The 25,899-nt window shown below is 42.1% G+C and overlaps 1 protein-coding gene across 1 annotated transcript in view; it reads right to left on the reverse strand.

Moving 5' to 3' along the window:
* Positions 1–677: 677 nt before the first annotated feature.
* znf407 (zinc finger protein 407) overlaps positions 678–25,899 on the reverse strand; it is a 140,920-nt gene continuing 115,698 nt past the window's right edge. Inside the window, exon 10 of the mRNA XM_044034432.1 lies at positions 678–2,196. Within this exon, the coding sequence (XP_043890367.1) occupies positions 1,352–2,196 (845 nt within the window). The 3' untranslated portion in view covers positions 678–1,351. The remainder of the gene's footprint in view (positions 2,197–25,899) is intronic.

The raw sequence follows: 25,899 nt of genomic DNA on the forward strand, positions 1-25,899 counted from the left end.
AGCAGGAGACAAAGACGGGCTCAGATGCAGACAGGTGGTATGTAAAATTACAGACTCCTTTCTCTCTGTGTGCGGTTGTGGATTTCTCTGCTCTTTCACTTCTCTCTGGCCTCACTTCTCTTCACATCCATCTGTAATCCTCTCATTTTTCCTGCCTACTCTTCCACTACCTTCTCTCTCAGCCCACCATCTCGCTCCGTGTATGTGTGTGTGTGTGTGTGTGTTAAAGGGATGAGCGTTTGATGCCCTCTGTGTGTACTTCTCTACTTTCAGCGGTCGGCCATTGTGTGTGCAGCCGTCATACTGCTCTCCCACTCACTCCATCAGAAACCAGGCCTGTGCAGGAGCCTAAATGAATATTGATTCTCCCTCCAGTGCTGAATACTGCTGGGGAAAAAAAAAGGATGAGTGTGTTGTACACAATGAACAGAATGGGCCTGATGGGGGAGAGAAGAGAGGATGACGATTAGGACGAGGGTGATCATGACAACGATAATGGTAATGGTGATGGTAATGACTGTGTTGGTGATCACAAAGCATGATGGGAGCCAGCAGTTGATGCATGTATGTGCATGTTGCTTGTGCGATGGCGTGGTCTTGAACGCGTCCCCCCAGTATTGATGCAGAAATGTGATGTTTAACACGACAGTTAACTTCAAATACTCCGGACACAGCTGTTAAAAAAATGATGTGCATTTTTTTTATTGTTGCAAATTGAACCGCATCAATATTTTCCAAAGGCTAAACAAAAACACGGATATGTGTAATTATTGGTTCTGTTTTGTTACAACTATAAAAATGTGTCAGATTGAATCAAATGATTGGTTTTTCAGGACTGATTAGCACACGGATCTAATGGTAAATTCATAAACCACAACAAAAGCAAAACTTAAAAATAGTCAACACATCAGGAATTTCACAAAGCAAAAATATGTATCTTCCTTTTACAGTGAGCACTTTTATTCTCAGATTATTATATGTGATCTTAAAAAATACTAAAGTAGGAAATATATTCAACACTTTGAACGTCACGAATCCAGTTGTTAATATCGTCATGGTGACAGTTGCAAATTGCATTGTTAGCACCATAACCCCTCGTTTACTGTCCCTCTAAATAAATTGTGTTTAACCTGAGATTAGCAAAGCCCCATAGAAGACAGTATATAACAGAAAATAGAAGACTTTAAAAAAAAAAAAAAGAATCAAGCAGACTGAAATTGAAGAGAAAAAGAGAGGAGGAGACTGATTTCCTTGCAAATGATTGGGCCTCGTACAGGCCACATCACTGAAATGGAATTAATCTTTACCTTGATTACCTCATTTCTCTCTCTTCTCTCCTTCCATGACTTAATTATGAGGGTTCTCCTTCCAAATAGACCACCATCTCTTCTCCAGCCTGCTGCTCCACCTGCTGCACCTCCCCATCACCTGCCCCAGCCTCTCCATACACGGCTCCCTCCACCTGTAAGGTGCAATTGTCCAGCTCCGTCACAATGTAGTGAGTGCCTTCGTCATTGACGATGACTCGGGTCAGACCCTCCTTCATCATCTGTGACGCGGCGAGCTGCAGCACCTCTTGCATCCCCGGCTGACTCGTCTCCTGGATGACCTGCACCTCGTCCTGCTCCTGCTTCATATGCCCTTCGCTCTGCACCGCCTCGGCCATGTCGGGGCTCAAGACCTCGTGGATGATAGTCGTCTCTCCTTGTGTTTTCTTCTGATGACCCATTTCACTGACGGCGCTGAGGAGAGCATCCAGGGCCGAGGACGACTCGGAAACCATGTGACCTGCGGCTGCCACCCCGCCTCTGGTGACGGCATGCAGCTCTTCCCTGGCCTCCCCCGACTCCAGCACCACAAACTGGGTGCTGTCTCCCGCCAGGTGTGCCCCCCCAGATGCCACCTCTCTTCCTGAGGCAATGACTTGTCCGTCTTCGGTGATGTGCAGCACCTCGGCCACCTGACCGGCCATAGCCAGCGTCTGCAGGGTGGCGGCAGCCGACTCCTCCAAGGTCTGATCGATGGCAACCTCCTCGCCGTCGTAACCCTGGATGATGATGACCTGCTGGATTTGGTCATCGTGTATGGATGCCTCTGATGATCCCTTCATGTGTACAGGCGAACCCATGGACTCTGACTCCACAAACGTAGCGCCCTGTCCCTTCAGACGGCACTCGAAAGACTTGGACACGATACCTGGAGAAAAAGAGTGACACATTTCTCTTTAAGTAATCTTTAATCAACTTGAAGATGAAAAGTGAGGAGCTTTAAGTCCTCATGACATGGCTGTCGCAGAGTAGCTTCCGCATATTTACATATTTCTGGTTTAAACAAGCTGCGAGGGAGGGAGGGAGCGTCATGTCCCCATGCAGCTTGACATCTAGAATAGCTGACAGTGCTATGACATAGCATGACGACATAGCCAAACAAGGAACACGACCCACTCACTCTCTCTCTCTCTCTCCCTCTCTCTCTGCCACCATCACCTGTAGCTGCAGTGTCAAGCAGAGAAAGAGGAGGATGAGGGGTACATTTCTGGAGAGAGGCCATATATGTTAGTGTGATGCTGGGGCAGCAGCTGAGGAACGAGGGACTGGAGAACCTGCGATCAATCTGAAGCGGATTTGACGGCATAGTAAAGCTCAAAAATCTAAAAGGAATATTGGGATAAAAGCAGTAAAATGTGGATTTTGATGTCATGGGGACTTTAAAGCATTTGGCTTCCTGTGGTCAACTGAGCAACTGTAAATATCAAAAATACTTTTGCGAAAAGATCATCTTCACAGTATTAAACATGCGGCCATTCATCTCCATGTGTTTCCAGATACCACGGCTCTTCAACGCGCCGTGTTTATGCGTCACGACACCGCGAGAAAGAAAGTGACACAGACAGCGAGGTTGATAAGTCGACATTGCACATATCTTTGTCACTAATGCACAGAAGGAGACAGAACACGGAGATTTTAGGGCTGGTGGAAGAGTGTGGTGAGATACGGCGGGTGCTAATTGAGCCACACTGTGCCCTCTCAGATCACAGGTTGCCATGGCGTTGCCAAGGTGATGGGAACAGTGTTAGAAATGCCATTGTTTAAACAGCGCCTGACTCACACACTTGTAGGCTAATCTATGCAGAAATATGGGAATTGGAGACAGTGAAGAGGGGACTGTTCGCGCCTGGGTGGCTGGGCCCACAGAAACTAAATGAACAAAAAGCTGAGAACATATGTATTGTTGTGACTAGACGAGCAGACAGACTTCAATTTGTGACGTTTTAGTTTTAGCCTCAGTTTGTACTTAAAAGTTTAGGGAGATTCCAAATGCAACACTCTCCAGAGCCTTTACAGGAAATAAAACAACTTTCCGCTTAATTTTTTTGCATCCACTTCCAGAAAAGGTGACATTTTGCAAGAGCAAGGTTGACCCCCCCCAGGGACAGCAACAAGATCGCACAGATCTCACAATACATACAGGAACAAACTCATCAATGATTGATTTTCCTATATCTCTCTGTCTCTCTCTCTGGCATTTAATGTCCTGCATTCACAAGGCTGACAATGTGATCAGAAAGTCAGAGAGTCACAGCAAACAGTCTCTGACCCGGCGGTGACCCGTCCTCAAACTGCTCCTCGTGTGACAGTGAGTTTGTTTATCCGGCACAGATTTAGACTCAAAATGGTCCACGTTTGAACATGAAGACTTTGAGGAAACAATAAACACTTTGTCTGGTAAGTACATATATATATATATATATATACACACACTTTCTTGTGCAGCCTGTAAAGCCCTTTAAAGTTGAAAGTCCTCACTTTCACTGAACCCTTGTTCACTCCCGTTTATAAATTATAAATGACAAAAACAAAAGGATTTACAATCCTGATTGAACAGAAGCTCATATTGGCAGATACAGAAGTGACAACATGGATCGACATTTATGTATGTATGTAAGTTTAATAATAGCCAAGAGGGGTTTTCTTTATGCGGATGAAGCTACTTTCACGTTTCCAATCATGTTTTTCTTCCATATACTCACATACTATAGTCTGTCTATCTCTTAAGCCTTTTCACTTTTACCTCGACAATGTATTTCTATGGCATATGTGCATCTTTTTGTATGTAACAGGCATAACAATGTGCATCTGTTTAAAAGCAAACACACACAAACAATAAGTAAACACTGATGCCGGAGTACACAGGAAACAAGGCGGTACAGCAAATCAGGTCAGACTCTTCCATCTGTATCTGAAGTGACAAGCACAGTCGTTAGTGTGTGTGTGTGGAGGGAGGCAGCGGTGATGAAGACAGCCAGAGGAAGTTGGCATTTCCAGCAGCAGAGGTTACCTGTTTACAGAGAGCTACAGGGTCCATGCTAACTGCCTACGCCAAAGCGCTGTGAGCGGTGAGGTCTTTCTTAAGGAGAGGACAATAATTCAACGGCTGTACAGTTTCTGCTGCATTATCATAAAACCCCTTTTTGTGTACTATGTGCGTGCGTCTACGCTAGTGTTTATGTTACGGGAGATAAAGGACACTTTTGTTTTCTGAACTACTGACTGTTTGGATTCTATGTTCAGTTTAGTTAAAGATCAGCCATCATCTGTGTATTTTACACACAGTGGCCGGTTTATATTTAGGACACCTATAGAAGTGTCACGTAGAGGAGAAAAGGCAAAGAGAAAAAACAGAGCGACCTGGAGAAATCTTGGTTGTGACTGTACAATGATGACGTTTAGTGTCTTTCTTTTGAACCAGTTTGGCCGTTCTTCTCTTACCTATAACATCAACAAGGCATTTTTTTTTTTTTTAATGAATCATTCTATTTAAAAAGCCTATAGATCAGCAGCTTCTGAAATACTTGTTCAAAGTGACAGAAATCACCTGATGTTTGGTTTAAACTGTGATTGGCTCATGGGACATTTGTGTTAACATTCAGTTGGACAGCTGTACCCAATAAAGTGGCTAATGTGTGTCCTATAATGTTGTATACATGTGTTAACGTGTGGGTGGGACATTGTCAGTGTGTGTGTGTGTGTGCCTGTGTGTATAATATATGCTGCCACATTTATCTGTGTGTATATGCTGGTGTGTGTGTGTGTGCATTGAGGGAGTGGCTATGCATTGCCACTGTGTGTCACATTAGCCGTGGGGTGCTGTCGGCGGGGCCCAGAGGCGGCCCGCTGAGGTTTATGGAGTGTCACTCAGTCGCCTCAGCCGTGAATCAAGTTAATGTTGCAGATCCCATCTCTTCAGTTGTCCTGTGCTCCCGGTGGAAGAACAACATTTGAACAGCGTGATTTGGCCCCGGCGAGAGGCTGATGCCTGTTTAATATGTGTTTTGAGTTTTCTGACTGACTGATTCTTTTAACAGGAAGAAGAAGAGTGGATGAGAGCGCTGGAGAGAGAGAGAGAGAGAGACGCAGGCTGCTTTATTGGCTGTGATCAGAAACAAGATGGAGCCTCCCTGAGAGGAATAAAACAACAGGAGGAAGAAAAGGATGCAGAGACAGGCGGTGATGTCATTTTGATTTCCAGAAGACAGAAAGGGTTTGAGGAAAGCGAAAGTGTACAGCTGGATCGTGACTATTATAAACTTGTGCAGAAGTTCATGTGGAAGAAATCTGACTTTGTTATGTGAACACTAATTCTATACATGGAACATTTTACCGTCAACATGACTCTTGTCTGGTACTAAGTATTGTAGACCTTGTAGACAAAGAGCCAGAAGTACAATGAAATGAACACAACGCACACGAGACAATGACCGCCAACAAAACCTAAAAAAAAAAAAAAGTGGATGATTCTATCCTGTGATCTAAAAGACGACTTTCACTTTTCAACCTCTGAGATCTCAGAGTTTAATGATGTTTACAATTGCTTGATATAGTCTAATAACGTGGAGCCGCCATCAGAATGATTGCCCACAAGATGGCTGTGCTGATAGACCAAATTAGATTGCATTTCTCCATCTTGCGTGAGTGACACATTTGAAAAACAATTCCACATAAGTTAACAGCATGGCTGAGAAGGAGTTGTTTTCAATCAAGGACTCGGCATCATGTAATGAAAAATTATCTGTACGTTGTTGTCGGATTGATATGACAAATGCACTCAAAAGGGAACATGCCATTAACGGCAAATTATTCCATTTAGTCCAGCTGCAATGATTGGTTTTACAGACACATGACTTTTTTTCTTTCTTTCTCTCTCCAGACAACTTTATTTATTGACAGCTGAAAAGAATTGTATTTTTTTTTAGAAACAAATTACACTCTCAAGCATTAGTCAGACGATTAACAGAGGTGACTGAGGTGGCCACATTCTATTTAGTTAAGAATATCATGCCAATTGAAGATTTGACTGTTTCACGCAGTGGAAATAAACAAGTCCTTGAGATGATTCAGGTTTGGATGTTCTTAACTCTACATTTATGGGAAACAAACTAGGCAGAATGAACACATTTCAGGCTGTGGATTGAGATTGTGTATTCAAACGATTGTGATGTGATTTTTTTTTTGTGTGTGTGTGGGGTGAATTATCTACTATTGTATCTGAGAGTAATGGTTTCAATACTCGCGTCTGTACGTGTGCACGGTGTTGGAAGATAACGGTGATGAGAGTAAATCTATTCCCCAAATGAGATAAATCCTAATTAATGAACCCTGAGGTGTTCCCTTGACTGTAGTTTGATAACCACTGGTGAGCTGTGACTCTGTGCTTTACACCAGCTGCTGTGTTAGCGTTAGTGTCGGGTCAGCGCGGGAGTCTCCCTGCTCAGTGTACGGTACAGATGCAATTATTGATCAGTGAATCAATGGACTGGCCGGTGGCGGGGGCCTGGGGCCTCTAAGTGGCATTACTTCAGCTCGCAGGAGCCGCCTGGGGAGCGGTCAGACAGCACTTACCAGCAGTTAGAGAAATTAACCTTAACACTGAGACACCAGCACACACACAATCAATTACACTTGGTGCAACACAGGTCAGCTCACTGTGAATGTAAGCTCACTTGCACATGCACGTGTCTTCAGGCCAGCGCACACACACACACACACCTACATATAAGCACTGTTATACTTAGGAGGACAATGTGCTGGTTGTATTCAATCTTTTAACCTAAATTTATCCCCCTTTTATCCCCATGTTGAATGTACACCAGAACAAACCCTAATAGGTTCTCATGAGCAGAGGCAAACGTGCACACACACACACACACACACTATGAAAGACAAGGAAATCAGCTTAAACGGACACTAAAGGCAGGCACAGTCAATTATACTGTATCAAACCACAACACAATGAAGGATAAACAAACATGCTCACCAAAACACTGACAAGGTCAGTAAGCAGGTCCATGAACAGGTCAGAGACTCTGATCAGTTCTTAACTGCCACATAAACAAAGCCCTTTACAATCCTTTTACCAGCCGATTACCTTCAATTATAGATACGGAGCCAGGGCCTTAAAATGAGCATGATGGAGACACCTAAAGCTGACACACATATGGCCGTTATTTGTGGTGGGATTTTTTACAGATGGGGTGGTGAGTGTTTGTGTATGTGTGTCAGTGGTGCAGGCTTTTGAAGGTGACACTGCTAAGTAGATAAAGTATCCAGGTCACTGGGGATGGCCTGCATAACAAAGCATTGTGTGTCTGTGTGTGTGGTTGCAAGGTTTTAGTTGTTAACAAAACCTCTGTGTATTCAAACTAGATGCATTTATGTGTGCATATATTTCATTATTTTATGCAGCTGTATTTAAGTTGTTATTCATTTTAATTTTTTTTACTCTTGATTTAGTTTTACCTATATTTTTTAATCACATTTTTCTTATGAATGTTTTATTATTATTTTATATGCGTAGACCATTCCTGTACTTTACTACTTGTACTATGTAACTTTCTTTATATATTATTGGAGAATGAGTACATAATGATATTTATCAGTATATGTACGGACGTTTGTACGTGCGCAAGCTTAGATTTCTAGACATTACTTTAAGACAGTGAGCTATACTGAATGTGTGTGTGTTGAATTTCTGCAAAAAGAAATGATCAAAACACTCCATTTGTGTATGTTTGTTTATTGACTTATTTTTATGTCTATTTGAGTAGTTTCTCTGGTCGAGCTGTGTACATGCTGACCTTACCTGCCTCCCTCTTCTCCCCTGTGCGGCCTCAGGCAAAGCGGCATGTGTTTTCTATTTGTGTATATGTGTGTCTGCCTCCATGCCAGTGTGCACAAACTAGCAGGTCAGCTGAGGTCTGCCTGGTGATGGCTCTACTTTGTCTGGTACGAACATCCGCTACTGTCACCTTTACAAACGCCATGAATCAACGCCAGGGAGGACAGGCCGGCCGACCAAAAAACAACCAATTATACAACAGCCAGATTGACACAGGGTGGACAGGACGGAGCGAGAGAGATGGAGACACACTGAACACACCCCAAGGACAAATAAACAGAAGAGAATGAGGGCACAGACTGACAGAGGCACTGTTACACTGATACAGTGACTCTGAAGGCCAATATTAATCCATCAGTGACTTTAGCTGCAAGTTGAAGAAAAGACTGAATCGAGTATATCACACAAAATTTATGCCCCAGTTGTCAATCATATAACAAACTAGCTGGTCTTTAACATGGACAGAAAAAGCTCTTTAAAAGTCTTCTTGCATAAATCCTCTGCCAAACAGGAAGCTATGTATTTTATGTTTCTGGCAGAGAAGTGTTTTAGTCTCTTTATGTCCTACACTTAGCGTCTCCCATGACTGAGAGAAGAGTTTGGGTCTGGCAGGACTGCTGTAAGACTTATACAACAACACAATGTGGTTTTTTTTCTACTTTCCGTAGACACTTATAAATATATATATATATATATAATTATAATTCCTTAGATGTTATAGTTTTTATAGTTGTATTATTATCTTGGTAGTCGACAAAAAAACGATTTTTATTTTTGATTAGTCATGATTATTTCAGTTTATTCAGAAGGAATACTGATGACATTATGAACAAAGTCTAAATAAAAATAGCAGCTCCTCCTATAATTCACTGCACTTGACATGTTACCAAACATGACTTATCGCACGGCTTGGTTGAATATTCGATTGTATTCGGTCAATAGTGACACACATGAACCTGGCTTTTGGCTGGCATTTAATTGCAGACAAATCAACTTCATTATCTTCACACCAAACAGACGCTTCTCTGCTTCCACTGTCGGTCTCATTTATATCCCCTTAGAATGCTTGTGTGCTGATATGAAGGCTTGCTAGCATGACTTAGCTTCAGTGTTAGCTTTACATCGGAGCATCGTTGTTCTCAGTGTTTACTTGCAGTAACTTTTTATTCTACCTTTTCGTAGCAGTGTAATATACAGGATATCGGAGAAGTACCCAGTGTAAATAAATAAAAGAACAATTAACTTTGAGGCCATATACTGAGAGTGTACGTTGCCAGCGACATTAGCCTGTTTTGCTAGAGGCTGTGTTTTAATTGAATAGTTTGACGACGCATCAATAATAACATTTAAAAATCTACGTCATGGATTATGTCAACTAATAGTTGCAGTCCCACAATCCAGCCTTAAAAAAGAAATTAGTGCGCAATGGGCGACAGATCAGATGAGTTCTTTTTTGTTTTGCTGAGAGGATGATTTTAATCTAGACCACACTAACTGTATCTACCTCTGTCCACAGGGGTCTGTGCCCCAAGAGAGAGACAGATGAGAGAGAGGGAGAAAATTGGAGTCAGACAGAGAAAACATGAAAGATGAAGGAAAAAAAAAAACTTGGGGAAACCATCTAAATTGCCTCTTTGTGTTTAATTATTTCATCCTAAGCATACAGCATAGTAAAACAAAGAAACAAAAATGCAATCTTACTTGCAGCCATACACTGCTTTGAAAGAAAATGTTCTTTTTTCAAGTGATGTACTTCATTGTAATTTCATGACACGACAAGAACTCCACAAAAGGAAAAAAAAAACACGGATTTTGAAATTTAATAAAAGTGTTGCTCTGCGAGATCAATTTTGTCTTCCACAACAACACACAGGTTGCTGAGAATGTATCTGGCTGGTGACAGATAAAAACAACAAACATGTGGAAGGCTGCTGCTGCTGCTGCTGCAGCTGCACAGAGAGAGTGTGGCCTGATCAAGCTCAGCTTGGCTGCCAGGGAGTGGGCGTCTGATGCTGAAAGGCCTGAAACACCTGCAGGTTACAGTGATTATATGGCCTAGAAAAGCACCAGAAGATGCATCAATTCAACTTTAAAAATGACTAACCAGATATGACTAATGCATTACCTTTTTGTTGGAGTGCCGCTTATTTCCCTGATGCTGTAAATCACAGCAGCTATTTGCACTCTTCAGATGAAGGTCAGAAATGGTCATGCATGATGGCTAGACGCAAATAGAAAAAAAAACAAAAGAGGCGTGTAGAGGGGAGGCTTGTAAAAGCCTCACACAATCATCCAAGAGGGGAGGTTGACATATGAAACAATAACAAAGATCATAACACTCCTCCTGTCGTCTTCCCCATATTCCCCCTCCTTCACTTCTCTCATTCTACCCATTAGGCCTTCTTTCTTTCTCTCTGGCCTGTTTTCTTCCCCTCTCTCCTCTTTCTCTCAAAATCTCTGGAGGTGGACCTTTGATTGCTTCTTTAATTAGCCACGACAGACAGCTCTGTGGATTTACGGGGATGTCGGACTTCTGCAGATAATTACATGCCCTTTTCCTTTCTCTGGTTGCTAGATCCCTCTCTCCATCCCCCCATCCTCCTTTCACTTGCCCCATCTATCCCTCTCACTCACTCTCCCATGATTTAATGATTAATTATGGATGTGAGTTTGAGAATAAAAGCTCTTTCGCTAATCAAAACGAAATTCTCCTTCATTCTCATAATTACAGTGTGAAGATGATGTTGCTGATGTCTTTTTGTTGCCAACGTCTGGCCTGCGCAGTGATCTGAGGTCCGTCAAAGTGGATGACGTTAATTCTCTCAACACAATAACTTGTGTCAGAATTTTTGAAAACTGGGTGGAGACATGAAGGGAGCGTGGACTGGATTGGGTTGATGGACAAAGAGGAATAAAAAAAACAAAAAACAAAGAATAGAGAAAACAAGAGAGAAGCAGAGTGATATGGAAGTTTTCAGTTCAGAGGCCTAAAGAAACGAGACACAAAGGCCTAAAATGCCCAGTCTGACTGCAGTCAAAACGCTAATGAAAGTGTAAATAACTGCATTTTCAGTTGGAACTAACAATTATTTTCCTCATCAATTATGGAAAATCATTATAATTATTTTAGATTTCATGTTTGTCAAATGGAAATAATTTCACGTACATTTTACACACACACACAAATGTATGTTTTCCCCTCGATGTTACTGGACAATTTATACACAAGGCTGCGAATGCCACAATCTGGTTTGTGTCTAAAGCAACGTTGTTCCACATGGTAAAAGGAACTGTTTGCGAGTCAGAAACCAGATTGTTAGTCATCATAAAAGTATATGTTTAGGATCTATAATGCTTGGTGATGTTGTCGGAAAAATGACACCACTCACAATTCTTTATTTATGCAACCTTGATTTGAAAAACAGATGCTTTGTGCTTCTGACTTATGCCAAGTCAGAAGCACAAAACGAGAAAATTTGTCTTTTATTGACTGATTTGTCAGTGTAATATTGCATGAAGTCAACCTCTACAGATGGTGCTTAAGAAGAAAACACTTTTTCACGAAACGGCACAAATCTGCGGTATTACACTTTGCCAAAGAACATGAAAGAAAGCCTGATGAATATTGGCAGCACAGATGAAACCAAAATAAATTTGATCAGATGGGATCCAGCCTGTTCGATGTGAATCTTGGACTACCACAGTGACCGCTTACTTAGTGTAAACTGTGAAACACGGAGGTGGGAGTGTGCTGATATGAGGCTACATGAGTGCAACAGGTGTAGGGGTGATAAAGTTTATAGAAAACATGTTAAATGTAAGCTTTTACAAGTGAAGACAAATTTAAAAAAAAGAAAAGAAAAAAGACCACCAATTCCTAGAAACCTGACAGGAGAGGAATCTTTGACGATGACAATGATCTTTCTTTAAAGAGTGTTTCAGGAAGTTAAACATAAAAGCCAAATAATCTCCCTGACTAGGAATCAACAGCACATCAACACCTTTGGAGTATTTTAAAGAGGACGTGCATCAGGGTGCAGTCATCCACGACCAGGAGGACAAACTCAGTTATTAAAAACTAAATAAAAGTGTGAGACATTTGTTGTAGTTGGAATGTTAATTTGGGCAGTTTTCATTTCCAGTTTTATACAAAATATCCCTGATTTGGTTGTTTCTTTGTCACTTCTGATTCTGAGCAACAGTGTGTTCAGTTTAAGTAAAAGTAACTGCAATCAGCAAATCTATTCTGCTACACTTTCAAGTCAGATGTCTCTCCATTATCCCAGAACAACTCCTGCCTGTGGACCAGACAATAAAACACACGAGACGTTTTCCAGCCAATTCATCGGTACACTTCCATAAAGTGTAGAGATCAGAAGTCAAGCTGTGTTAAGTTCCAGAAGCACTGCATTATGCATAACACAGCCTTATGCCATACGCCTCAGAGTACACGTCTCACACTCAGGTGTGTTGAGACAACAGATTGATAAAAGCAGCGCTTCCTTTTTATAATCAGCTGAAGTAACCGTTTAACAAATTTCTGTCTTTTACCACAACATCCCCGATGCCAAGAAAATCAAAGCCTGACAATCGATAAACTATATCTGTATAGAATCAAGCCTAACAAGTCCCTATTGTTGCACGTTAAGTGATTCACGCTTGCACACACACACAGACACACACAGACACACACAGACACACAGGCCTGTTTAGCTTAGTCTCCAATCCTCCCTGCTATATTTACTGGGTATTTACCTAACACAGGCATGCTGGAGATATTTATCGTCCTGATGGCTCTATATATAGGGCTGAGAAGCTCGGTGAGAAGAGATCCAGGCGTGGTGGGAGGTTGCTTCTCTAATCTCCATCTTCAGGCTGACAGGCCTGAGAAGGCCCTAATGAATGGCTCTTTTCATCTGTACGCCTGTGTGTATGTGACAGTATAAATATTTAGCAATATTGGAGTCAGCTCGTGATTTTACACAGATGGAGTGATTGATGGCTCAGCCTCCTGACGCATGCCAAAGAACGTCCTGGAAATGTTATATAAACCACCACAGCCTCTCTCTCTCTCCTGCCATCATCATCTCCATCTCGCGCGCTCTCTATCTTTCACACTGCCTCCTCTGCTCTCCGCCTCCTTCCCAGCTTGTCTTCTCACTGTTGATCCGCCCTCTGTGGCTCTGCCAATTTGCTTCACTGTTGAATTTCTCTCATACAGCGTGGCGCGGCTGTAAGACAGGCTAAATCAGAGGAAAAGCAACGCTGATAGGAGGAAACTCTGAGAAGAATGGTATACACGTGTTACATTACGAAGCAGTTAAGTGTTTTTATTCACACGCTTTCTCCCGAAACGGAATTCTAAAACTGTTGTTTGTGTTACCTTGTTTTAAGTCACAAGTGTTACACAATATGAACACTGTGATTAATAATGCTGCATGTTTATTTTGAGTGTATATGATGTATGAAGAGGTTAAAATGAACACATGCATTCACTCAGTCATCTGTGACCAGACAAAGACCAGACCACACACACACACACACACACACACACACACACACACACACACACACACACACACACACACACACACACACACACACACACACACACACACACACACACACACACACACACACACACACACACACACACACACACAGGTCTGCACACCTCTTCTTCTTAAGACAATGCATTGCCTTCCATTCATTTGGGCGCTTAAACAAAGCAATATCCCTAACTGTAACCATGCCGAAAACCTCACCTTAACCTGACCACAATTCAAGTCTTAGTTCTCAATTTAACCCGTCCCTCAGAAATAAGGATGTGACTTGTTGGGACCAGGTTTTGGTCACATAAGGATTACTGGCCCTGACTAGGTCAGTGTATATGGCAGAAAAGTTCCTAAAGAGGTAAGACAAATACAAGTACACGCTCTCTATCTCTACTAAATACGCTGCTGTAGTTATGAGGACATTTTGTTAGTGTTGTTTTAGTTACACTTGTGATTTGAGGGGTTTATGTTAAGTTAAGGTTACACTGGTTACTGATTATACACGTAAAAGTTTTGTTGTTGAGGCAAAACTGATCCTCAATGGAAGTAATCTATAAGTGTATTTTACATTTCTCTTTCTGTGTGTGTGTGTGTGTATATATATATGTATATATATATATATATATAAACCCTCTGCATAGCCTCTGCACATCCAATTAAACTAAAATACAAGAACAAAATCCCTGAACAAATATATGAGGACTTTAAGAGGGGATGTTGAAGATGTATTAACCTTGTAATTGCCTGTGTAAAATACACCCCCCCGGTAATGAAATTTCCTGCTTTAATTTGAAAAAATTGGGGAAATATCTCCCCTTTTTTGCCATATGTTTTCTCATTTAATTGCATTTAGGACTTCAATCTCAAACACCCCCACTGCTTTAATGTGGGGAAGGACCAGCACTGGACCACCACATCTATTAATCTAACTGTCTTTTATCGGAATTAGCATTCAAATGTGATCGGTTCCACTGCGCCTTCGCCACCGCTTGTAATTCCAACAAAATCCACTCCTATGCAATAACTACAGTGCCCTTCAAGACCACTACCACCTCCCCCTCACTTTGAGAGGTATTGATTTTTATTTGTTCTGTAATGAGAACAATTAGTCTTTTTCCTGCCCTCCTTCATCTATCACCTCCACATGTCTTTAAACCCAGCTGGACATGTGTTCACCGGGCAGAGGGTGCCACTGTAACCCTCTGCATGGGGAATGCGACACGCTCAAAGAAAGATAATAGTTACTAGATAATATTACTCTTTACACCTAGATATGACCTGAGCAAGTGCACCCATGGTCTAATGTGCTTTACCTATCAAGTTTTTTTTTTATAGGACCATACCAGAATTATTAAAAAAAAGGGCATGTTTGAATTAAAATAAGATCATTTATTAAAAATTGATCATCAATGATCAACAACAAAACACACACGAATCGTATCCATCATGCTATCAATCTACCAGTCTGACTCCAATTGATATCGATGGAAGAAATGACCACAACATTAATCCAGTGAGGCTGGTGTTAACATGTATCATAAAATGTGAAAACATAATAAAACACTCGCGTCTATCCATTAAGGATGTTTTAATTTCCGCTGTGGCAGGTGAGTGGCAGGCAGGACAGAGTGACTAGCAGCGATCAGGAGGCTTTAGCCTCAATAAACCAGCTGATTGACGGGGTGATTTGTGACTGACTGACTGTATGAGTGGCTAGCAGCTCTCTCCATGTAGCACTTGTATACAAGTGTGTACATTTGTGTGTGTGTGTGTGTGTGTGTGTGTGTGTGATGTCAGGTCCTCTTTCAGCCATGGCCGGTGAGGAATGAAGCATCTGAAAGAGCCCATTTCTCTTGCCGCGCCGCCTGAGCCTTACTTACCCTAATGATGTATAATAGCCTGCAACTACACTTAACCTGAGCATTACGGTGGCAAAGACTGAGTGGTGGAGGCACACACACATGCACAACCATAAAGGTCTGGATTTTTCCGGGCCTCTGTTTACTAAAGGCTGCGAGGGCAGAAAACAACCTGGCACGTCGCGAAATGAAAGACTCACAAATGGCAATCCTTCAATTCCAATCAAACAGTGCGACGTGTATGAACACTGACAGCTGTATCCCCATTTTCTCTCTGATCCCTGCTCACACTTTGCTCGGCTGCTGACTCATTCTGTAGCTATAAGCTAAATGATACAAGCATTTAGCATGCCGCATCTGTTGTCTCTTAATTAAACTCATTTTCCTGGATGCCTGTGTATGCTCATACATGCAATATGGAATCTGGCACTTTAACCCCTTTTGCATTCATTAGCACAGATGAGAACAAGCTCATCACTTACACGTGTTCTTCATAAGTGACTGAATGAAAGAACGTGTGTGTGTGTGTGTGCGTGTAGGACTGTCTGTGTGTGTGCAAGACAGGTCGGAGACAGTGGAGAGACAGTAAATGACAGAGTCACGTGAGGCGGCTACTGTATGAAACCTCAGATCTAATCAATAGGAGTGAGGAGGACGCCAGGCGCCAGCCAGAGGGTCACCACTCATCACTCAGGTCAGCGGCGAACACACACATGCATGCACATATGCACACATACACGCATGAACGGCGAGGGCATTGCATGGGGCACATTACTAGACAGGACTATGAGACAGCAGAGGATGGGTCAGAAAGAGGTTGAAGCACATAGCAACAGAGGGGAAGCTGGATCGATGGGAGAGATTGAAGGAGCTCCGTAATACCAGAGAAGTCACGGATGTCCAGGATACGGCTAAGCAGGGCGGGGAGACAGGTCAGGAGGGTTACAACACCTCACACCACAGGGAGGAGGCATTGACAGGCCATAAAAGAGGTGAGGGAATGGCCAAACTGACTGATTTTGATGCTCATCGTGGCTTAATGCAAGTGCGGTCACTGCACAGTGTCATTAGTGTAGAAGGGGAAACAGAGACGATGAATTCGACCAAAAGTGACCAGGTGGTGGGTGTAAATTGACAGGTTTACCAATATGACAAATATTGCAGGCTTTTAGCAGTATTTGCAACAGGAGACAGCCTGCTAAACTGCGGGAGCTCGTCTGAAAGTGGGGCAGCAGAGGAACGCACCACAGACTGTTTCTGATTGTGTGGGCATGTTGTGTGTGCTGTGGCTCTGCAGTAGAGAGACACAGACAGAGAGATGGACTCAGCCTGGTGGCATTTAGCTCTGTTGTATAATGACAGTGAGAGCTGGGAAGGAGACACAAGCACTGTTATTGAATTATTGAAGGTGCATGGCGAGGTGTAAATCTGCCATGGAGATGCCATACATGCACAGAGGCCAACGATACGCAGCAGGGCTGCCGTGACAACTGCAGACTTTGACTTGCTGACCTTGAGGTTGTTAAAACAAGCTCTTCGTCAGCTTTTCGGCAAAATATGTTTACCTTGTGGGGGGGGTATGAGAGAGAGAGAGAGAGTGAAACTATGTGTGTGCTGTGCTGACATTGCTGGAATAAAGACAGTGGCTCCATCAATTCTTTCAGATTGTGAGACAAAATAAAAAAGAAGCCACTGCAGAGGGAGACATAAAGCAACTAACAACCTGTACAAGCTGGGCTCCGGCCAGCTTTTACTACTCAGTAGCATCATGACTGAGAGAACAGATTAAGTTCTCAGAACCACCAACAAATATCCGAAATCCTATGAAACCAAATAGCACACACTGCAGATTAAAGGGAAATGGTTGTATCTACAGTATATACCTGTAACAAATGCAGCCTGGAGACTGTACATCAACCACCAATTACTGATTGTTATCTCTTAAATAAAAAGAGACATATTGCTACATGCATGAAGACATCACTATATGTGATAATTCCCCTTTCTTCCTTCCAGCGGAATGATTTTCACCACGCGCACCAACACATTTTTATTTCCATTATTATTTCTGTATCACTGAACAGATAGGAAGGCAGAGTTTCTCAGCGCAGCCGCCTCCCACCTTGACAAGAAGAAACAGATGCATCCCGAAGAATCGCGGATGTAATGTACTGTACGTGTACACTACGGGACTGCGTGGAAGTGCAAAATGTTTCACTGTCAATTTGCTTTTTTGTCATTTTGAGTTTGCTCATGTATGCATATTTGTGCATGTATGTCAGTGCATTTGTGTGTGTGTGGATTAGGTGAGCATGTGTGTCCTGACTGAGCTCTGTAGCCGAGGGGGGCACCTCTTCTTATTAACATCATCAGTCTGCATCATTACTAGGCTGCCTGGGTTGGGCAGCAGGTGCTATGAGAGTGCCAGGGTTACAAACGACCACAGGATCGCACTTGGAACACACACACACACACTTTACACACAGACGCAACACACGGAGAGACTCCAAGCCCCCCTTTTAAATCCCCAAAAGGGATGTGGGGTGTCTGTGTCTATCTGTTATCCAGTGGGTTAGCGCTCGGTGTCTGGCCAGGTTTTCACTTGGGGGGACGGACTCCATCCATTCTCCTGACAACAGGCCGGCGATACACCAGCCGTGGCTGAGAGAATCTCCGCTCAGAGCAGGGGAGGGTCCACAAGTCAACCAAAAAAGCATTACACAGGACGATGCAAGATGGTGTGCAACTAAGTGGAACATGTACACAACACAAAAAAAAAATGGCGCAATGCTCAGGTGCAGGTAGCAATCAACACAGGGGTTACTGGCCTTTAAATAAAAATAGGACAAACATGCAGTATGTGTTTACATATATGAGAGAACATAAAAATGTCTATTGATTTAAATTAAAAAATGACAAATTTCTCACTTGTGATGAAAGATGCACATATATGTGTTACTTATAGTTTTGAATTTGTTAACCTATATGGATTTTTTATTTGTGCTGCTCAGTGTTTTAAAAATCAGACATTATACATAAAACAAACCCAAAAGACACTGTGTCTATTAATATTTGAAATCCTGTAAGAACTAGTAAAAGAAAGTAAAACTGGAACATAAAACCTGGACAAACAAAAGTATCTGCATAGCAAGATCTGACTAACAGTAAATGAGAGGATACAATTTTCTGTGATTTGGGTGGGCCAATTCTTTAACCTTAAGTGACTGTAATGCATGTTAATCAATACCGTTCGGGTAAGACAAACTCGCCGGTATTTCAGTGCATTTCAACAGATAGAAATGAATCTACTGCCAGTGCTTTGAAAACTTAATAGACAAACAGGACGTACGTACACACAGGAAGCGCACAACACTATTTGGATACAAACACACAGCAACAGCACAACACACAAGCACACGGACATCCCATAAATAAGAGCATGGTCAATATGCAGAGTTTGCATATTGACAGATGGATATCTGCGGCAGTGAAGTTAATGCTGATAAAGTGCCCAGCATTATTATGGCATGTAACCAGAGAATGGTAATAAAAGCTATATGAATGGGGACTGGTCTGTTTCTCAGGCGCCTCTGTGGCACCACCCATGACACCAAAGATGTGTCAAAGACAACAGACACTCAATACAGTGCTGTGCTACTCTACCCTACCTTACAGTTATGGATTATGTAGCCAGCATGCGTTCATTTAAGATGTACACATTGATCTCTGGCATTGACAAACCATTTCATATTAGCCAGGGTTTGCTCTTTATGGCATCAAGGGCAATCAGATGCACTGCACTGCATCCAGCTAAATTTAACTTCCTATCAATCCAAATGCAATACAGTCAAAGTCATCCTGCTTCAGTCACTCACCCGAGTGTCACTTACTCCCGGCTGATAAAAATGTAAGTTAGTTTAAGTCACATTAACCCATCCAAGTGGAAAAATTTGTTTTGGTGATTGCACAGTATATTGATAAATCCCTGAACCAACCAGTTAAAACTGAATCAGAGCAAAGATAGGTACGGCCCTGAATAAATCAGCATTAGAGCTATATTGATTTGACTGCAATTCAAAAAAAAAAAAAAATAGAGTGGAGAGAGATTCACAACAGGACAAAAATTGTATTTGGTTTTCTAATATTGAAGCTGCAGCAGAAATTAATGTCCCTGGTTAGTTAGTGTTGTTAATTGGGCGTGCAAAATTAAAATGTTAACATCACTGCTAGCTGGGAGCACAGAGAAGGCCCCTCCAGCTGTATTTGACCTAATAGAGCATGTTTCTTTCCCTTCCTTCTCTCTCTGCTTCAAGTGTCTCCAAAACTAATAAAAAACCGCCTCACAAATCCCCCCATGAAGCCCTCCATATGAACTGTCACATTAATAACGCTGCACTCGTATTCAAATTTTCTGTCGAAAAGCTAAAGAAAGATTGAATGCCCCGCCGTCGCGCGGCCAAAGATTGAAGACGTGTCTCATTGACATTGTTAAAAGTTTATGAAAATATATGAATTCTCAAACGTGGTGGGCCGCCGTGCAGCTCCACTCCCAACACTTCTGTTAGAGACCGCGGCTTTTAATCAAAATGATTGAATACCACAAGTTTGGATACAGGGATTCTAATAGAGGACGGATAAAGTGTCATGGTCCAGAACTAGAGAAACCACACGGGATCACACATGCATGCATAAAAACCTTCCTACACCTTTTTTTTTTCTTCACTTTTCTGTTTTTTTTTGAAAACCATATTCCTCTCCAGTAGGTGTCTTGTTTTCCTCTGTTACTGTGTTAGTGCTTGTATAAGTGGCATGTGTGCTGATTGCAGTGTACAGTGGGTGACTGTTAGTCTTCTGGCTCTGTTCCTCCGCTTTCGAGAGCTGATATGAAGCTGTATCTGGGGAGGGAGACATATGGCACCGACACATACACACGTATGCAGAACTCACACTCCGAGTGCACTGAACATACATGTAGAGTAGCAGATGTTGGCAATGTCACACGTGAAGACGAATGGAGTGACAGTGTATCTTGTGCAAGTTAATAGTAGAGGGTTATAGTAAAAATGCTCTCCACAGGTCATGAGTGCCGCAGAATAAAAAGGCAACTCCAGTAGGGATAACAAATGCTATCTCATCGGACCACACACAGCATATCACACCTAACAATATAGGAGAGCCTTGTTTGAGCTTAACCACAAGTTGTTGTTTTTTTCCTGAATTTACATTCACTGACCTTATTCCCACAGCAGTAATTTGAACTTCCCCCGAGTTAGGTAGGGAACCTTACTTGGGAGGAAAGAATAAACCTACAACATACTTTCACAAAAGTTAGTTCTTAATTCAAGAACATACTGTGAAGGACACAGTCAGGTTGGCTTTCCCTTTTGTTTGGACTTATGTGACATTTTGTCACACGTGTCTTTCTTTTCCAAGCAAGCTCACAGTCCTTGTTTTTAAATACATATGGCCAGAATTACACTCATTCATTCATTCATTTATCTTCTACTGCTTTATCCTCCACATGAGGGTCACAGGGCGTGCTGGTGCCACTCCCAGCTGACGTAGGGCGGGAGAAAGGCGAGAAAGTCGACAATCCACACTCAATCTGCATGTTTTTGGACAGTGGGAGAAAAAGCTTAAGTACCCACAGAGAAACCACACACACACAGGGAGAACATGTAGACTCCACACAGAAAGGTTGAAAACCAGGATCCATACCGGTGACCTTCTGGCCGTGAGGCAACAATACTAGCCACTGAAACACAGTGATCACTGCAGTTGACATCTAATATGAGGTTTAATCAGTCACTAACAAGCATATACTGTACAGTCACACATGGTTTTTTGTTGCACCAAAGTAAGAGGCAGCGGGGGGAACGTAAAAGCTCGTTAGCTAGCCCCTGGATTAATGCTATTAAGCTACACATTTCCATTATAATGATCCCATAGTGTCAAATTAATGGCGATAATTAAAAAGCAAAAAACGACAATAAAGAGCAATCACTTGTCACACCTTCCGTGGTGACAGGATAATTTTCAGTTTTCACATCTACGGCCACGAAACTGCAAAACATAACGTGTTACGGTAAAACCATATAATATCATGCAATGCAAATAGCGGGGTTGTTGTTAAAGTTCGACTCAAATGCCTCCTGCTCTGTCAGATGTTGGCTGTGCCCCTGCACTGAGTGACGTGTGTACAGTGAATGTGTGTGTGCGCGTGTTCTCGTATCACTGTCGCAAGCAGGTGGTGTTTTTCTCTCACCACAGGAGGCTCCTCAAACAAAGAGCTTTTAGCGTCAACTTATCAATCTCTGCTGCGACACCACTAACAGCTGGGTAGAGGGCAGGTGGGGGCTTTCAGTAAACACACACACACACACATGCGTACATGCACACAGTGCAGGTGCCTGAAGAGCACTGTGTGTGGTTACTGTTGATGTGAATGAGTTCAGCAGAAGAAGACTCAGGTGATAATAGGGGCAGAGTTCTGGTGGGAGAGAAACAATCAGTATGTTTCCATGCACAGTTAAGTGCAGCTCAGGCTGTTTGACTACGCTGTTCAATTGGACTATATAGTCCCTGTCCCGAGTACAGTAGTGGGGAATTGATATATTCTTAGTGCGAGGCAATTTCTTTCCAGTTGACCTATTATACCACAGACCAGAAACGGTTTTGTGAAAGGTTTTCTGATTTCAGAGGATGGAAGTAATGCAACATCATCGATGCAAGCTGCGGTTAATCCCCATAGAGGAAGAAGACGTTTTGCTTTTGCTGCCAGTTGAATAATCAGTGCTGGGTTGCATTAGTCGCCAGTCGGAAAACTTTTACCATCCTGGACTTCTCCAGAGTTTTTCAATGTTGTCTTCTTCTTCTCTTATTTCCAAGTGAAAGCGCAGGGAGGGAAATATGGAGCATATGCAAAGTGTCTGCACCAGTTTGAGTCAAGTCAAACATCTGTACATGCAGTACTAATTATGACTCCCAGTCGCATTCACTGGGTGTGTTATTCTGAGAAATTACAATTATGATTCTCCAACAAGTCTGGTTTAAGTCTGACTAACACAAACAACTGTTCCCCTCTGTAGAAGTGATGTGACTTAAATTCCAATATGACGAATAATAAAAGTGGGATTTTATTCTTCTATAAATCAATGAAATCTATAAACAACTCATCCAGAACCCCAACTAAACAGGTTAAAACAACATTTGGAAGCAGATGGGGAAGAGAGTCTCCGACAGAATATATCTTTGTGTCAACAATGATTAAGATCATTCAATATGAGTGAAGAACTTCAGGACAATATGATCCTTTGGTCAGACGGCTGGTACAAGAGCCTTTATTGTGTCTTTTATGTACTTTAGTGACAAATGGATCTGAGTTGGCGACACAATAAATCTCCTAACACTGAGCTGAAAGATTTGAAATTTCATTTTGTGAAGTTTTCTGTGACTGACACCAAACTAAATAGTACGGTTAAAATAAAAGCTTTTTTTAAATTGTAACTGATGGCTACAATCTAGTCTAATTTTCTCTCACACAACAATCAGTGCCTAAATTCAACTTGTGATACAAATAAATCCATCTGAAAAACACCTGAGGGACACAAGTGTTAACAGGAACATCTGAGAAATAAAAATGCTAAATATCTGTTGCCAAGATCGCTGTGATTCTCAAGTTGTGAAAATGACTTTCAGACTCACGGTTGTCAATTATTTGTTTGATAGGTATGAAAATATAAAAAACAAAAAAATAAAGATTCCATTTGTGTCTTTCAAGTTGCAGTCAACAATTTGTACCATGCAGTAGGAGCACGGTGGATCAAGGACACACATGTTGTTTTTCTGTATTCTCTGTAACACTTCATCGATATGAGAGTTGGAAAACCGCCCGACACAAATGTCACTTTAAATATGTTGTATACTGTTCAAATTTCAATTTAACACGCAAATAATCTGGTGTTCATGAACAACTACGATGTTTTTTTTTTAAATAAAGCTTTTTGTTTTTCTTCATTATAAATTGTTAATACACTATTTTAACATGCAGTATATTGAACGTTATTCCTGAAAAATGGGCAAAAGCACTTGACTTGTGGCTTCTGACTTCCGGGCATCATCATCATCAGATATTTTTTTCTATTTATATAGACATGGTGAAGGAGAGGAATAAAGGCAAGACAGAAAAAACTTTGAGACAAATTCAGCAGCACAGCGTCAGAGCAGGTCATCAGCAAAAACAAAAACAAAACACAACACACAATCAGTCTTGATACCAAAAGTGTGGTTTGCTGCTTGATATGCCAGTGAGCATAGCAGAGCCTCTCCTCCACATGCATTGCATGGCAAAACAATTAAGTAAAGAAAAGACAAAAACAAAGATGAAGCAGGAAAAGGAAAGAAAAACCCCAACATGGCACTTCGAGAAATGACTGCTTTGTGCCATTAATCTGAACAAATATATGGCCCTTACTCTTCTCAGACATGAATAACCTGCCAATCCAGGAGTAGCAAGGGAGAAGAAAAAAAGAAAAAGAAACCCACCATGGTGTAGATTAGGTCCATCAATGATAAGTGAGGTACAGTTGTAAATCCCACCAGTGGCAGGTGGAGCAGCGATTGAGGCCCACCTGGTATGATGGGGTGGGTTGCAGTCAAATCCATCTACATCAAAGCTTCAGGCCTTGTCTTCCTCCCTCCTTGCCTCTCTAAAGACACTCAGGAGTCACAGCTATCACTCTCTTTCTCTCTCCCCCCCCGCCTTGATTCAGCCTTTTATTATCTCCACAGCAAGAAGGGAGAGAAATGGATGGGGAAAAAACAGAAGAAGAGAGTGGAGAGGTCTGAAGAGAGGTTTTCAAATCCAGTGAAGCCTGTCACATTACAAAAACATGTCGCTTTAAACTAAATGTGAAATATCAGTAATTGAAGCCATAAATCCACTGTTGTGTTCCCCTCACCACCTCCTCCTCCTCCCCTCTTCCTTTCCTCTCTCACTCTCTAGCCATCCCTCTCTTACTCTCCCTTTTTTTTGTGTGAGGGTGCTTTTGATGAGCGGTAAATTGGAAATTATTTTGTGTTGTAATGCTGCTCTGAAACGTCTTCCCATTACCATGTGTCAGTCAGCGCTGACAGTGAAATTACTCAACTGTCAATCTGGCTATCAAAAGAGGTGGGTGGAGGTTGTTCCTGGAGGTGGGCGGTGGAGGAGGAGGAGGTTACACCAGGAGTTAGAGAATGATCAATAAAGAGAGGATGATAAAAGGGGGAAGGAGTGGGGGGGGGGAGAAAGAAGAGGAAGCGGGGGTGAAGAGAGGGTTTGGTCCGTCATAATACTTTTGTTGTGATTGAATAAATCAAAACTATTGTGGAATTTAGCTGTCACTATTACCCTCTTCCTGTGGCGTCTGTTTACTCTGTGTGTGTGTGTGTGTGTGTGTGTGTGTGTGTGTGTGCGTGTGCAGTGCCATTACTGGTAGAGGCACCATCTTGTGAGGGCAGCAGCAAATTAACCATAATTGCAGATAAGGAGCAATAAAGACAGAGGAATGTATAGAATCAAGTAAATAGAATAATTCCTTTGTATGGCAATAATTTATGGTCTGAGCAAGGTTCTGAAACCTAGTTTAGATTCTCTCCCGCTGCGTCCTACAAATGTGTGCGTGTGTGTGTGTGTGTGTGTGTGTTCCAGAGGGCACAGCTGTGTTTTTGTTAGTGTATGTATGGAACTACATTTCTAGTGATATGGCTGTAAAATAACAAGCCAGATAAAGCATTACCTCCAGCTGGTGATCATTACAAAGAAAACATCCACTAACATACAAAAAGATGTGTCATTTTTCCAGGTCTCTGCCTTCACATGCTAAATACTTTCACTTCAGTACGCTGAACATTATCTTGAGGGAAAGAAGTGCATATTTCAATTGGGAGATCTGGCATCACCTGCATCCCTGCATGTTATACAACTGTTCCTGAATGTCTACTTAACTACTGCTGCAGTGTGTGTGTTACGGTGATGTGTGTCTGTAATGGCTGTTTCTTTTTTTTTTTTTTTCTCAGAGGTTCTGCAGTATACAGGGGGGATGAGAGAGAGAAATAGAGGGAGAGAGGAGAGTGAGAACTCCTTTATTGCTCAATGCTAAATTAATTGCACCAATTATTCACGGAGAGAGTTGTCTAGTGACGGCCTTCGGGGGGCGAGGCCCTGACCGCTCTCCCTCATTTTTAATTGGCTGTCCTGTTGAATAATTGATTGGAGCAAATGTGAAATGGATGGGAAGGTCCAAGTGTCTTTCATCACAACGGGCTGG

The sequence above is a fragment of the Solea senegalensis genome, linkage group LG9, assembly GCF_019176455.1.
Source record: "Solea senegalensis isolate Sse05_10M linkage group LG9, IFAPA_SoseM_1, whole genome shotgun sequence".
NCBI classification, from domain to species: domain Eukaryota; kingdom Metazoa; phylum Chordata; class Actinopteri; order Pleuronectiformes; family Soleidae; genus Solea; species Solea senegalensis.